The sequence below is a fragment of the Impatiens glandulifera genome, chromosome 3 (genome assembly GCF_907164915.1).
Source record: "Impatiens glandulifera chromosome 3, dImpGla2.1, whole genome shotgun sequence".
NCBI lineage: Eukaryota > Viridiplantae > Streptophyta > Magnoliopsida > Ericales > Balsaminaceae > Impatiens > Impatiens glandulifera.
The window spans coordinates 7733805-7749187 of NC_061864.1; the positions used below are offsets into that span (position 1 = coordinate 7733805).

At 30.4% G+C, this 15383-nt stretch overlaps 4 protein-coding genes across 4 annotated transcripts; 3 read left to right on the forward strand and 1 right to left on the reverse strand.

Moving 5' to 3' along the window:
- Positions 1 to 2199: 2199 nt before the first annotated feature.
- On the forward strand, positions 2200 to 4568 carry LOC124931215 (rop guanine nucleotide exchange factor 5-like). Its single transcript, XM_047471637.1, has 5 exons — positions 2200 to 2667; positions 2756 to 3027; positions 3097 to 3171; positions 3249 to 3857; positions 3944 to 4568. Exons 1-5 carry the CDS (start codon positions 2403 to 2405, stop codon positions 4436 to 4438), a joined length of 1716 nt encoding a protein of 571 aa, XP_047327593.1. The 5' UTR covers positions 2200 to 2402; the 3' UTR covers positions 4439 to 4568.
- A 1900-nt stretch (positions 4569 to 6468) lies between these two features.
- LOC124930741 lies at positions 6469 to 7464 on the forward strand. The gene has a single exon (XM_047471088.1). It carries the CDS (start codon positions 6641 to 6643, stop codon positions 7190 to 7192), a length of 552 nt encoding a protein of 183 aa, XP_047327044.1. The 5' UTR covers positions 6469 to 6640; the 3' UTR covers positions 7193 to 7464.
- A 348-nt stretch (positions 7465 to 7812) lies between these two features.
- LOC124930742 lies at positions 7813 to 8564 on the forward strand. The gene is made up of 2 exons (XM_047471089.1): positions 7813 to 8202; positions 8397 to 8564. Exons 1-2 carry the CDS (start codon positions 7845 to 7847, stop codon positions 8411 to 8413), a joined length of 375 nt encoding a protein of 124 aa, XP_047327045.1. The 5' UTR covers positions 7813 to 7844; the 3' UTR covers positions 8414 to 8564.
- A 794-nt stretch (positions 8565 to 9358) lies between these two features.
- Positions 9359 to 10222, reverse strand: LOC124929623 (putative uncharacterized protein DDB_G0289263). The gene is made up of 4 exons (XM_047470027.1): positions 10049 to 10222; positions 9770 to 9970; positions 9461 to 9551; positions 9359 to 9375 (listed from the first exon to the last, which is right to left on the reverse strand). Exons 1-4 carry the CDS (start codon positions 10220 to 10222, stop codon positions 9359 to 9361), a joined length of 483 nt encoding a protein of 160 aa, XP_047325983.1.
- Positions 10223 to 15383: the final 5161 nt, after the last annotated feature.

Below are 15383 nucleotides of genomic sequence, written 5' to 3' on the forward strand. Positions count from 1 at the left end.
ATAATGTGAAATAACCCATCATCTATATAATATATCAAACTCTTAAAAAAATACATTATTTGAAGTATGAGACGACGACTTCTTCCTCTTCATAATGCGGCAAGTTACCTTTTGTGGTCCTTATAATAAACATTGAAGGTATATATTTCACTACAATCGATGATGATTAATTATCATTATTTTCCAATAGCCGTTGGTATGATTACATTCCGTTCCTCGTAATTTGAAATTAATTAATATTGTAGTAGGGTTTGAAAGTCACATGCTAGTCATTTGTTTAGAAATTTCTTGGAAGCAGTAACGGTAATGTTTATTTTGTCTTATACTTACAATAAATTTGTTACTATCTCACCACCATACAGTAGTTCATTTTTTTCCCCTATCATTTCTCATTAAAAATTAATATGATTAATATATGTGAAAGATCTTTCAAAATAACAATGAATTATCCAACCGAATGTTTTGACTTTCTAAATTGAACCTCACGTAATGTCAAAATGATAGCATTGTGAATGATCTGCAAAAATCGTTTAAAAATATTTAAAGTTTTATAGTTTCTCTCAAATCAAATTTTCCATTAAAAAAATAATAAGAATATAACTGTCATTGTCATTGTCTTAAACCTTGTAAATATAATTATCTCCATCCAGGTTTCCCAACAAGCACCAATATTTTTGGTATGACCCAATAAATATCAATAATACTCCAAAGAAGACTCAAAATATTAGTTATACCCTTACAATATAAAAAAGACAATGGACAATCTCCACATCATTGTTGAGACACTAACGGCATCGACAAACTAAGATGAAACTCTTGCACATATTTAGTTAGAAACCCACCGTGTATCACACTCCACACGAAAAAAAAAATAGTGAAAGCGTTAGACTCCTATAATTTCTCCTACCACAATTGAGTTGGAACAGCTCTATCGAAAAGATAATAAGAATCATACATGAAACTTATCCAAATCCTTCCATCGTATCGCATCCTAGTTCATCGGAGACACCCTTTGATGACCATTAAGGATCACAATTTATTTGATAATAAATTTTCTCAAATGATAACCTTATTCTATATCTGATACGATGAACAAAATTTTGAGAGCGATTGTCATATATATGTTTGGCCGCAACATCTCTACAAATAGTAATAAAGGCAAGAGAAAAATAACTACAAAACACTTGCCTCACACTATGTATTCTTTAAAAAAAACGGACCGATGAACTATCGCACAACAAACGAAGAATTTTCACGGTAACTTTTCAACATTGTTAATATGTCACTCCACATGCTAAATCACACCGGCGATTATATATTTTTGTGAACCAACAAGACTAATTCAACCAATATTTATTTATAACCATATTAACTTAGAGATTTTTCTGTCCCGAAATAAAACCACCATACCACTCTAACAATAAAACCTTATTAAAAATGAATAGGTCACGAAAACCCAAACTCTTTATTTTTTAGAATTTTCACTTTGTTCTAACTAACTATATGTATGAAAATATTTTTAAATTATATAAACTCGATTTGTTTGATACAAATTTAAAAGATTTTACTTAAAAGATTAAATATTTTAGATTTCATATTTACTAGATAATTAAATTAGCTCACAAACAATAGAAATCTCACTTTGAGTTAAAATAAGAATATTTGATAGTAGCTTTCGAAAAAGAAAGTAGGGTCCTCTTCAAATACCTAAAGAAAATATAGTAACTAGTAAATAGAAGGGGAAGAGTTTATTCTTTGAATAAATTTGAAAAAAAAGAAGTTATTAAACTCAAAGCCAAAAAAGAAGTTTAAAAAAGAAGTTTATTCTTTGTATTATATTGACTCTAGGTTCAAACTTCAGAGTAAATAATAAAATTTATTCTAGAAGAAATTCAAGCCACATATTATTATATCAAACTAAATTATTTAAAATTTTATACTTTTAAGGAGTTACTAGAGTCAATAAGAAATTCAATATTTAAAAAAAAAAGAAAAAAAAGAAAGAAATTCAATATATATGAGGAAACAAAGATTAATAGATTATTTTTGACTTTTGTGTAAAAATAATATAGTTTATTTGCTAAAATAAAAAAGAATATCATTTGAATGAGACCGTCCTTTTATCCTTTGTCATACGGCTACTTTAAATTTATTATTTTTACTTTTTTTTGAATGCACCAAGAATTTGAATACAATAGAGGGGGGAAGAAGACGTTGTTCCTATTATCAGACAAAGAGAGAGAGAGAGAGAGATTGCAAATCTGTATCATTTTCAGCTATAATGATGTTCGTCCAGAAGTTTGAAGCAGAGTCTCACATAAGCAAATAGAAGATCGACAAAGAATTCCTGCAAATTTGAAATAAAGACGAAATCTTTCACCAACGGTCTTCTGAAAGAGACTATGGAAAACTTACACCTAGAAAGAAGAAGAAAAGATGGATTCGAGTCTGAATCATTCTCAGACTCAACGGCTGAACCCACAAGCTCAAGTAGATCAAGCTCCGCCGCGTCGGCCGATGAAGCCAAGATGGCACCTTTGGGTTGGCCTATCCGAAAGTCCAATGTCCATAAAATCTTAATCTCTGACGAATCCGACCCTGAAGACAAGTCTGGAATGAACGGCCCTAAGAAGATCAAGAAAATGACTTGCAGTAATAATTATTCAGGTTAGAAATCTTCAATTTAATTTCTAAGTTTGTCTGCTGCGGAAGTAATTTAGTTGAAATCCTTATCTCTGTTGTTAATCGAAAAAAGAAACAGAGATGATGAAGGAGAGGTTTGCAAAACTATTGCTTGGTGAAGATATGTCCGGAAGTGGTAAAGGAGTTTGCAGTGCTATGGCCATTTCAAATGCTATCACTAATCTTTACGCTACTGTGTTTGGTCAATTATGGAGATTGGAACCACTTCCTTCTGAGAAGAGATTGATGTGGAGGAGAGAAATGGAATGGCTTCTCTCTGTTAGTGATCATATTGTTGAATTGATTCCCTCATGGCAAACCTTTCCTGATGGAAACAAGCTTGAGGTATAGACACCCATTATCAAAATTATTAAGTAATTCATGAGATCTGATCAGTTTAATTTGCTCCACCAGGTTATGACTTGTAAGCCAAGATCCGATCTTTACATCAATCTCCCGGCACTGCGTAAGCTGGACAACTTGATTCTCGTAAGACCATACCTTAATCTTAGTTTTTGTTAATGATTCTGTCTTGTTAATTAATGAATTAATTAATGAATTAACAGGAGATCTTGGATAGTTTTAGCGAGACGGAATTTTGGTATGTTGATCAAGGAGTGGTGGCGCCGGAAGCTGATGTTACGGCGAACAAGAGAAAAGAGAAATGGTGGCTGCCGGTGCCACGTGTACCCTCCGGTGGACTAACAGAAGAGACGAGGAAGGAATTGGTTCACAAGCGTGAGAGTGCGAGTCAGATATTGAAAGCTGCCATGTCTATTAACACTATTGCTTTGTCTGAAATTGATGTGCCCGATTCATATTTGGAAACTCTTCCAAAGAATGGAAGGTCTTGTTTAGGAGATGTCATTTACCGTTACATAACTTCTGAGCAATTCTCATCGGATTGTTTGCTCGATTGTCTTGACCTGTCGAATGAACATGTGGCACTTGAGATTGCTAACCGAGTGGAGGCCACGATTCATGTCTGGAGACCGAAACAGGTCAATAAATCGACTGCGAAATCGTCATGGGAAATGGTCAAGGAACTTATGGTTGATGGAGATAAAAGGGGAATGCTTGCAGACAGAGCTGAAATACTTCTTCTTTCGTTGAAACAAAGGTTTCCTTGTCTAACTCAGACAACCTTGGATGCTACCAAAATCCTATGCAACAAGGTTAGTTAACTAACTCCAATAATAATAAAAATCCATTCTTTCTTGATCAATTATTTGAATTTTTTGTGGGTTGTCTTAAATTTTAGGATGTGGGAAAATCTGTTCTTGAGGGTTACTCTAGAGTTCTTGAAGGATTGGCATTTAATGTGGTGGCACGAATTGACGATCTTCTTTACGTTGACGAGTTAACTAAACATTCCGATAAGCTCCCGGCGACGACGACGGCTCCTAGCCCGAAACTCGGCTGCGGCGGCGGAACTACTCGCAAAAAGCAGGCAGCTTCAGGGGGGACTCCGACAAGAACGGCATACGGCACTCCGAGTCTGTCACCGTTGTGTTTGAAAAGTCCGGTACAGGGAGGAGATATGACTCCGGTTTTGAATGGAAATGGGAACAAGGCTCACCGTCGTGGAATTGGGGTGAAAAGGGCGTTGTCGAATTATCTTGGCGGCGAATCAAGAGCGGCCAAGAGCTGTGGAAATTTAACAATGGTTCCAAATAGAAGCAGCGAGGCTTCCTCTGTTTCCAGGGCAAGCATGGACGGCTCCGATCAGTTGGCAAGAGATGGACCGTTGAGATGAGAGTAGTTAAGTAGTGTGTGTGTGTGAAAGTAGTTGACTTAATTACTTGATTTTAACCTTTATGACTATCTTGTGTTGTTTATGAAACGAGTGAATTTACTTTTTACCGTTACTTTATTTTTTCAGTTCATCTTTCATGTTTGTATCAAATTACTTTAATCTAAAAGTCTTAATTCCTCTTTTTATAATTCAGTTTTTGTTTATATGGGTTAATTTTTTACCCCTATTAAGAAAATAAAATATATATTTAAAAAAATGTCCATGTTTGATTTTTTTTTTTTTTTTTGTTGGGAAATGCTACGAATGAAATGTGTAAATTAACATAATTTTTTATCTTGAGAATTATAAAAATAAATAATAAATTATATTTGAAAAAATTAGAAATTTAGGTGGTTATTTCACTAAATATATATATAATTTTTTTTGGGTGAAATTTAGTCTAATGTAAATTTTATAATAACCTAGCAACATGGTGTTCACATTGTTATCAAATACACCCAAAACTCAATGAGATTAATTATTTAATAGTAAAATGAAAACAATAAAAATATGGGTGTTCACATTGTTATCAAATACACCCAAAACTCAATGAGATTAATCATTTTATAGTAAAATAAAAATATAAAAAAAATATTTACAAACGAATAAACATAACATAAAATTTAGCGTAACGAGTTCGAAGAACTTCAAGAAAATCAATGAATTCACCGACTTCTATCGATTTTTTAGAAAAGATTTCTCATATCGTCATAATAATAACGTTGTGGAGTAAATACATCGGTCGACCTCGATGACTAAAAGTTTTACGGTTTCTTTAGAGACAGATAGTCTATCAAAAAATAATCGGGATATGAACCATTGACTCAAACCAACCAAACTCGCTATTTCTATCTTAACATATCAGAAATCGACGATTAACTCAAACATTACTTGATCAATTTCAATTATGTTTTCAAAGTATGTCCGGATCGCAATGACTCTTTATAATATAAAAGCAAGTTAGTTTTAATATACATTTGGAAAATCGCAATGACTCTTTGGCCTCGTTTGATCTTTGGGTTATTGGGATAAAACCCAGGTTTTATCCCAAAACCCAACTATCACATCCCAAATCAAATCAATCATTTTATAAATTAAAATACCAAAATTACCCTTTAATTAAATATTTTATTTTATATTATTAAAAAATAATATTAATATATACATATATATTATATTTATTTTATTACATTATAAAATTTATTTTTATATAATTTAAATTAATAAATTATTTCATTTGAAAAAATTATATTAATTATATTAAATAAAAATAAATTCAAAATATAAATAAAATTCTAACCAACTATATTATCTAATATACCATTTAAAATTTTAATTTATTTTAATAAATAATTATACTAGAAAATAAAGTTAAATATATTTAAATAAAAATATTATTTAATTTATAAATATATCTCATTTAAATTAAATATTTATAAAGAAATTTATTATTATTATTTTTTTTTTATAAACTAACTTTAAATTATTTTTCTAAATAAATACTATAATAGATTTGTTTGATTTTTGATTATTATATTATAAAATTTATTTCATTTAAAATTTTATGTTATTATATTAAATAAAAATAAATACACAATATAAATAAAATTATAATATACTATATTATCTTATATAATATTTAAATTATAATTATAAAATTAGTATTTATTTTAATTTTAATTGATGTATTAATAAAAGTTAATATTATTATATCTATAATTTTTAATATTTATTTTATTATATTATATTTTAAATTTTATTTAAATATAAATTAAATTAATATATTTTTAAAATGTATTGAGAGAGAGAGGAGAAAAGAAGTAGGGGTATTTTTGGAAATAAAAAATAAAAAACTGGTTTTTTCTTAATTTCATCAAACAAGGTTATTTGGGATAAAACCCAGATAAAACCCCAATAACCCAAAGATCAAACAAGGCCTTTATAATATAAAAGCAAGTGATGTATATTTGGATCATATTCTTTGGGATAAACAATTCAATCCAAACCGATGCATCTTTCTGCGTTTTAGGGTTAAATTTTATTTATTTATTTATTTATTTTCAGAGGGAGGAAAGGTAAAGTTTTTTTTGAGTGTTAAACAGGAAAACTAGCTTCCGAACATCCATCGGTCCGTATCTAATTCTCCGATAAGATCGCCGGGAAATGGAGGACAACGGGGCAGTATCCAGATTCGGGACCCGAATCCACATTACTGCTCTAGACGGCATTATACACGTGAACTCTCTCTTCACCATAGCAGTCTTCATTGGCCTGGCTTGGCAACCAACAGACCCAAATGCCGATTTCGTCGACGATCCAACTTGCGCCGCCACCGTGAAAATCGCCGAGGATCTAGTCGTTTTCCATGTCTATTCCTTCAGCTCTTTCCTCTTCTCCAGCATCATCGCGTTGGGGTTGAAGCAGGTCATTCGTATGGTCAAACCTGTTAACGACAATCACCGGAGGATCTTCACGATCGAGGTTGCACATATTAACAGAACTGCTCTTCGGATTGGGTATCTGGTCTCGGCGATCGGTTCGGCTTCGGGGTGCATCTGTCTGATGCTGGCGTTGATTAATATGGTTCAGATTAAACTCGGGACTTTTGGATGTGGGAGTATTCACATCTATGGAGCTGTCGTCCCTCTACTGATTTTGGTTCCTTCTGCTCTTCTATTTTACGTTTGTGTTGTTTTCTATGCTTTTACTCGCTAGAGTGTTTGTTTGTCTGTCTGTCTTCAGTTTATTTGTTGTAAGTTGGGCAAATGATGCTCCATTGTATGCATATTTTATGGCTTTCTCTTGGGAGTGTGAAGGATTTGGATTCCACATCGAAAACCCACTGACTGATATAGTTTACATAGTTTTTGTTTTGGTATACTGTGGTGCTCTGGTTATTGCCATCCGGCATCACCCATAATGGGAGGTGGACCAGGACGTTGATGAAACTTAGTTAATGGACAAGTGGGTGGGTTATGTTTATTTTATTTATTGATTGAAGATTAGTTCTGATAACACAAAATTGAAAAGATCTCTTAGTTTCTATGAAAATGCTGACATAAAGAATAGATTTTCTCATTCTACTTGAGTTTTGATACAGTTTTGTATGCTATCTGAGCATAAATGGGGGTAATGGTGGTGGCCTGGACACCCCTGATCATAAAAAGAAGTGTGGATGGATGAATTATAATAGAGAAGATAATCTTCACACCCTTTGTTAATGGGGGAAAGGTTATAGTGGTGCAATACATTTAATCTCTTTAAGTGCATCCTCCACTATTAATTCTCACCCAAGTCTTATTTTTTTCCACTATAAATTTGCTGGGACTTGTGTTTGTTCAGACACATTGCAAATTAGAAATAAGAAATGACAGGCCAAACAAAGAAGGTTTTCCTTATGGGATATTTACTCTTGTTTTTGCTTGTGGGCATTAGTTGTTGTTGCTTCAAGGGAGTGAATGGGGCAGGGGAATGTGGAAAATCAACATCACCTGATTTTGAAGCCCTGAAGCTGATTCCATGTGCCTCTGCTGCCTCAGACACAACTTCAATCCCTTCGGCTAGCTGCTGTAGGCAGGTGAGGAATCTGGGCAAGAACCCTAGCTGTCTATGTGCAGTTATGCTCTCAAACACTGCTAAGAACTCGGGGGTCAAAGCTGAGATCGCCATCACCATTCCCAAACGCTGCAACATTCTGAACCGCCCCGTTGGTTACAAGTGTGGAGGTAATAATATTATTAGTAACACTCTTGGGGGGGTTTATAATAATTGTTCTCACTTCTCAGTGAGAATCGAATCTAGGACCTCAACCAGATTCTTATGTATGAATTAATGTTTCCCTAGATCTTGGATATGGAACAACAGATAGCAAAGAAACCTAGTTAGAATTGTGGTGGTTAAACTGTATTTTGTTTTGCAGATTACACTCTGCCTTGAAGATTGAAGAGAGGAAAGACTTGCTGCTACTGCAATAGCTATTTGTAAGTAGCTGGTGCATGATTATGTATATTATGATTCTACTAATAAATCTGCACCTTTGTGATTCAGAAAATTAACTGAATAAAACTATCATTGAAATGTTTATCAATAAGTTTTGTTGTCATATGATATGACTGAGAAAAATAGTGATGGATAAGTTTTGTTGTTATAGGACCTACCTAGTAAATTAGCGAGGCTAAGTTATGTTAAGTCTAATAATTAATGTTTGATCCAGCTTTCAATCAAATAAGAACCAGTCATGTCTAAAATTTGCAAAAATTAAAGGATAATAATTACATAGAAAAAAAAGTAAAAGGATATGAATTACAAGTTAAAACACTTAAAATTAATTGCTTCTAAAGATAGCATATTCTCAATCCGGTTCCTCAAACATTAAGTGTAGTTTTTTTTTGTTTTTTTTATTTTTTATTCTTTCTTGTACTTCTTGTATATGGTTGTTGGGTAGCTAGCTAGCTAGCTAGTATCATTTAATAGAAAAATTGACTCCCTATTATTATATATAATTATTCCTCTTGGGAAACTAGCTAGATTATTAAGAAATGGGCATTTTATATAATTGATGTTTATTTGATTAGTCTAGATATATAGAGAGATTTGTTTTATTATTCAAAACCCAACCAACAATTCTAATATTAAGACAGTTGAAAAAGCATGAAACTAATTAGACGATACAAGACAACCAACAACAATAACTAAAAGCAGCAAACATCATCATAAATGACGGATTACTCTGTCAGTCCGACGTCTGTCTTAATATACCATGAAAACATTTATTATTATTATGATTAATTTTACATTCCATTTCCATTTGCATCTCCATCGATCGTCCTTGACGTCTTGAACAGCTAGCAACGACTTGATCATCATGATTCATTCATTCATTCAGTAATATAGTGATCCTGCAACAGCAGCCGCATGCACACAGATGAATGTTGTTAATATATATATTATATAATAATTAAATGAATAAATGAATGTACGTACCCTGCCACCAGTTGCCCCTAGAGACTCCATTGGGATCTTCATGATCTCCTCCTCCTCCTCCTCCTCCATCATTTCTCTTCATGAACGTCGACTGATCACGCATCATCAAGAACACATGCATGCATGCGCCAGACAATAATTAAAACAAAGATCATCAGTGCCAATTAACAAGATGAAGAATATATATAATTTTACAGGCTATATATATATATATATATATATATTACTCACATTATTATTATTATTATTGTTCATGTTTTGATGATGATGATGAGGGGGTGAAGTGGTGGTGGTGGGCAAATAAAGTGCCTCCTGGCCACCATAGTAGATTGAGGAGCTGAGATAGCTTGGTTCCACCACCGTCCTCCGATGATCATTCTCGTTGTAGTAGCTGTACTTTTTATTATTATTATTATTAATGAATTCTCTTCCCCCGCTGCTGCTACTATTATTATTATTGCCATTCCCTTTATAACAACCGTGGTTGTTGTTGTTGTTGTTTCCGACCCCCTAACAATGAATGAATGAATTAATAATCATTAATTAATTAATTTGGAAAAGAGAGATATTATTATTATTAATAATTACATGAGTTGGAGGGTAGTGATGATGATGATGAGGTTGAGGTGGGCCAAAAACAGAGCCAAAGAGTTGAGAAGAAGATGAAGTTTCTTTTGGAATTGGAATTGGACCGAAAAGCTCCAAAGTCAAAGAAGAAGAAGAAGCAGGCAATTTCCTTTTGCTGTTGATCTGATGATCCATTAATTAATTAATTAATTAATTAATTTAATGGGATTTCTTCTTTCGATGGATGGATGGGCAAGATGAAGATGAAGAAGAAGAAGAGATCAAGTGGTAGGCAGACAAGAGACAGTGTTTTGTTTTGTTTTGTTTTGTGGAGAAAATGAAACACTCATTTATAGGAGATGATCAGGAGGCCCAAAAGAAAAGACGACATCATCTCTCCATAGTACTCTCTCTCTCTCTCTGTATAATAATAATAGTCCACAAACACAAAGTAACCTTGTGTTTGTTTTTACTTTTCAATCAGCATATATATTTCTCCCCATTCTTCTATTAATTAAGAGTTAAATATTATATTAAAGTGTATATTGTTACCTTAATTTAAAACATGAAAGTGTATTATTGTTTTTTAGATTGCGGAAGAGAATTGGCCGCCCGTGTGTGTGTGTGTGTATTATGCGCATATGTCATACCAAATAATAATATGCATTTTTAGGCAACCATTTTGACTCACTTTAGTATATATGAAATTTCTAAGTAGTGTGAATATTAATTAATTAATTAATTAGATAATAATAAGTAATATTCGTTTCAATTCACACTACTAAGAATATGTACCTCTTGAAAGCTTCCCTTCCCTCCATCTCCATGCATGCCCCTAGGAATATATATATATATATATATATATATATTATTTATATTTTTCACTAAAACCATATAATAATAATAATAATGATCAATCTAATTCAAATTAAATCAATGTACATATAATAATATCCTCGAAATGAAATTAAGATATAGATTAATTATATGTATATATAGATATATGGTCTTCTTTTTTTTTATGATTGATCACGTGGGTTGTTTACTTGTTTGTTTATGATAAAAGGATTAGATAATATTCTTACATTAAGACTAGCTAGCTAGCTAGCTTTTTAATATCTCAATTCTTACACGGTATCTCTCGTTTTGTGTGGAAAGTAGATCAGATATGATATGCGAATAAATATTCTGTGTCAAGTTGTTGGAGGAAGGAGAGAATTGAAAGAGAATCTTATCTGTTTAATTATCTTCTATCTTCTATCTTTTTCTTGGTGGTGGTAGTGGTGGATAATATAATCTGCATAAATATCAGTAATTCATCAATCATCAGACAAATCGAACTGATCATGTCGGTCAGGGTCAAACATGATTTTCATATATAACTAGCTAGCTAGGTTTGACTATATATATATATATATATATATCAAAGGTCGGGAACTGTAGAAGAAGAGAGCGTCCTTAATTAATTAATTAATTAATATTTCATTATAATTCAAGAGTCAAGATCCACTTGTCTCCAAAAACATTGACGCCTCATATGTATGTGAGGTAGAGAGAGAAGAATATATAACGGATAACTAGTTAGGATAAACCGATCAAATCTATTTTTAGTAATTGTTCTCCCCACCTTTATCATTTTTTCACTCATTCTCTCCCCCTTCAATTCCTTATTTTTACTCATATTTTAATATTTATGATCCATGAAATAAATGTAACCCTAATTATGTATTCTATGCAAGAAAAAAAGTAATTAATCTAAGCATGATCAGAATAAATAAATTAATTATTCACACCTCATTATATAATATCTCTCTCCAAACCTAGCTCAAGGATATATAACTTCTTTCATTTGTTTTATCAGACTAATGTTATATTTAATTAGTTATTGAGAATCATATCATATTTACTTATTTATCTACAAACTTTGTACAGTCTCAAATTTATTTATATATACTTAAAAATATTTTATTTATGTCTATAAACTTGACAAGAGTTGTATTTAGGGATGACAACAGTGTGGTACCTTACCCGCCGGAAAGTGAATCATGAAATACCTATCCCCGAACTTGATTATCATTTTACTATTCGACTTTGACGGATATCTCTTTTCATATCCTATCCCGATTCGCTGTGTACTCGATCTTTGACGGGTTCCCTATTATTCGATTAAATTTTTATAAAATTATATAAAAATTTTAAAATAAGAAACATAACTATATTAAATAATAAATTATTTTAAAATTAATAAATCGAAATATTGAAAAAACAAATGAAAACCTTACTTACCTTACCTTACCTACATATTTATTCGAAGATAATAATTTTATTGTAAGGTTCAAAAAATAAAAAAAAAATTAAATATTAAAAAATGAATAAAAAGAAAATGTTAAAGAAATAACATTTTGTTTTTTAAAATAAAATTGAGGATAAAGAATTAAAAAGTAAGGTAGAGAGTAATAATTTTTTTTTTGAGAATATTAAAAAATAAAGTTTATTAAAGTGTAAAATAAAATAAAATAAGTGATAGTATTTAAAATAATGTTGTCATAATGATGTAATTTAAAGGTTACATTAATTTTTAATAAAAAATATTTTAATTTTATTATTAATATAAACCGATATCGACTTTGTGTTTCATACACTCTCAATCCAATTAAATCCTTTTTTTTCCCTCCATGCTGTACTCCAATTTAAAATATTCGAATCCCGCTATCGGACAGATTCCCACAGATCCATTGCCATCTCTATCTATCGTAATATATTTAAATACAATTTATTCTTAGTGAACCTGAGCTGAAAGGTATAAAGGTCAAGCTAAACACCAAGAGGTAACTGTATCTTTTCTTTAAAAAATTTATTTCTATTATATATTAAACAATGTAACATAATATTTTATTATAAAATAATTTTTTTAAAAATATTTGGAAATTATGGTTTTATTTTTTTTAATAAGATTATTAATTTAAATATATATTTATCTATAAATATTGTTCAAATTAATGATAATTTTAAATTTAATAATTTTATTTTAAAGCTTTTAGTAAGATTAAAAAAATAAAATTATATAAAGTTCTATATAAAATATATTTATTTTATATAACTGTTAAAATATTTACTAAATAAATATCAACATAAATAAATAATAATAATTAAGAATCAAATTAGTGTGACACATTAACATTAATTCTAATATATATATATATATATATATATATATATATATATATATATATATATATATATATATAATATTAATCTTATTAAAAATTTCATCATTATTATATTATAACATTTGACTTCATAGAATATATATAAAAATTAAAATGATTAAACTTATTAAAAAATTATAAAAATATATATAATATGTTTGCTTGGTGCTTGGTCACACAGTTTAAGTTTTTCCCGGATAACAATTAGAATTTTAAAACCCAATAGAAAGGGTGAATAATATAATTATTATAGTAGTGTCATTTTTTTTGTGTGAACTGTGAAAAGAAGATGTATGGTAATAATAATAGAATTTCTTTTGCTCCCATCTTTATCCTGTAGGTGCATGTACATATTTCCATCTTCAATTTTATGAATATATATATATATATATATATATATATATATATATATATATAATATGATAGAATAACATATCTTCCTCAACCCCATACATCCTCATTCAAATATATAACTTACTATCCCATAAAAAGCCTTTTGCACTCATTCCGCTGATCCAAATGAGTCAATGTAGAGATTTCCTTGTTTACATGTGAACAACTCTCAATTTCCTAAATGTATAATCCAATTCCTCCCGCCCTTGGAATATTAGAAGCAGTGATAGCTAGTTTTGTATATCATTTCCCATAAACATGTATTCCTAATAGTATTAAGCTCAACAAAGTTTTTCCAACTGCTTACTCATAGTTTTCGTTTGCACTAAACATGTTCCAAACAAAACACAAATCTAATTCAAGGTATAAAATTGACAATATTATGTGTTGTCAATGCTTAGTAGACATTCACGACAGTTTGTGCATTCGTTGTCGACTCTACCTGTAAAAGTTGCGATGATAGGAGAAAACGCAAATAAAATGTTAGACATGCTCAAACCTTCGTTCTAGGATTGTGGAGCTGATGTTCACATTAAAATGAGGTCAAATCTACTAAATAGTTGACAATGAAGTTGTAGGTTGAAAAAAAAAATTACAAAACTTTTATTAATCATAAATCACATGGTAATAATTAAGATACAAAATAATGCAGTCAAACCTTATTTTGAGATATGGAGACGACTTCTTCACAATTTTTCTCAATGACAAATTATTTCCGTTTAGTTGCTGGTCGACCTCGAGCTCTTACTTTCAGAGGAGAGTGTATCAAAATTCTTGTTGATGGACTTACTTCTGTACCTTTGTCAATAATTCCATTATTATGTTTCATAGACATAAATTGTCCATTCAAACAATTTTTTCTTCAGATTTTGTTCCAAGGTATTAAATCTCTTTCATCAATGAAGTTAAGATTATTATAACTATTTTTTTTTCTTCCACAGACATATCTGAATAATAACTATTGGTGGGGATAATTTGATACACACGTTTAATATCTTTACGCCACTAGTCAATAATATAACTCATTGGTACCCACCTTCATATTTCTCAACACAACAATGATATGTCTACCCAAAATATCTCTGAACTCAAACATTCGACATTGACATTTAACATTGCATTCCAATTCAGTAAAGTGTACATTGTAAAAAATATATCTTAAATACTCCATTAACTCTCAAAATGTTCTCCACAACTTCAAATATAAATGTTGTCCCTTCATTTTTCAATACGGAGGCATTACAGAACATCATATCTCTAAGTTCTTGTTGGAACAACTTAAATATAACTTGAGTGTAAAATTTTTGAAATTGTCTCTGAGATGCATAATTACTGATAATTTGTATGAGAGAATTACGTGATTGAAAATTCAATTTTTGTTCTTTCTCAATATTTTTCAACAAAGCTTTATCATATTGTTTCAAAAATTGTTTGAAAAATGTTTTGGAGTGTACAAAATCATTAAAAAAAAAAGGTGTAAATACATTCACTCCGTTGAGATACAAACAATCTTGCCCAAAAATGGTATTTAACATAAACAAATATCCATTTAAATCTTTCAAAAAAAATAAAGAATTCAAAGAGTCATTATCTCACAACTAAAAATCTTATAACAGTTCCATCCAATCGTATTCGAATTGTTAAATAGTAATAGAGTTATAACTTTATTACGTTGTATTTAGCACGATTTCCTAATTTGGTAGAAAATTCATTCAATATATGATATAAACAAAAACAATAATGAGCTTTAGAAA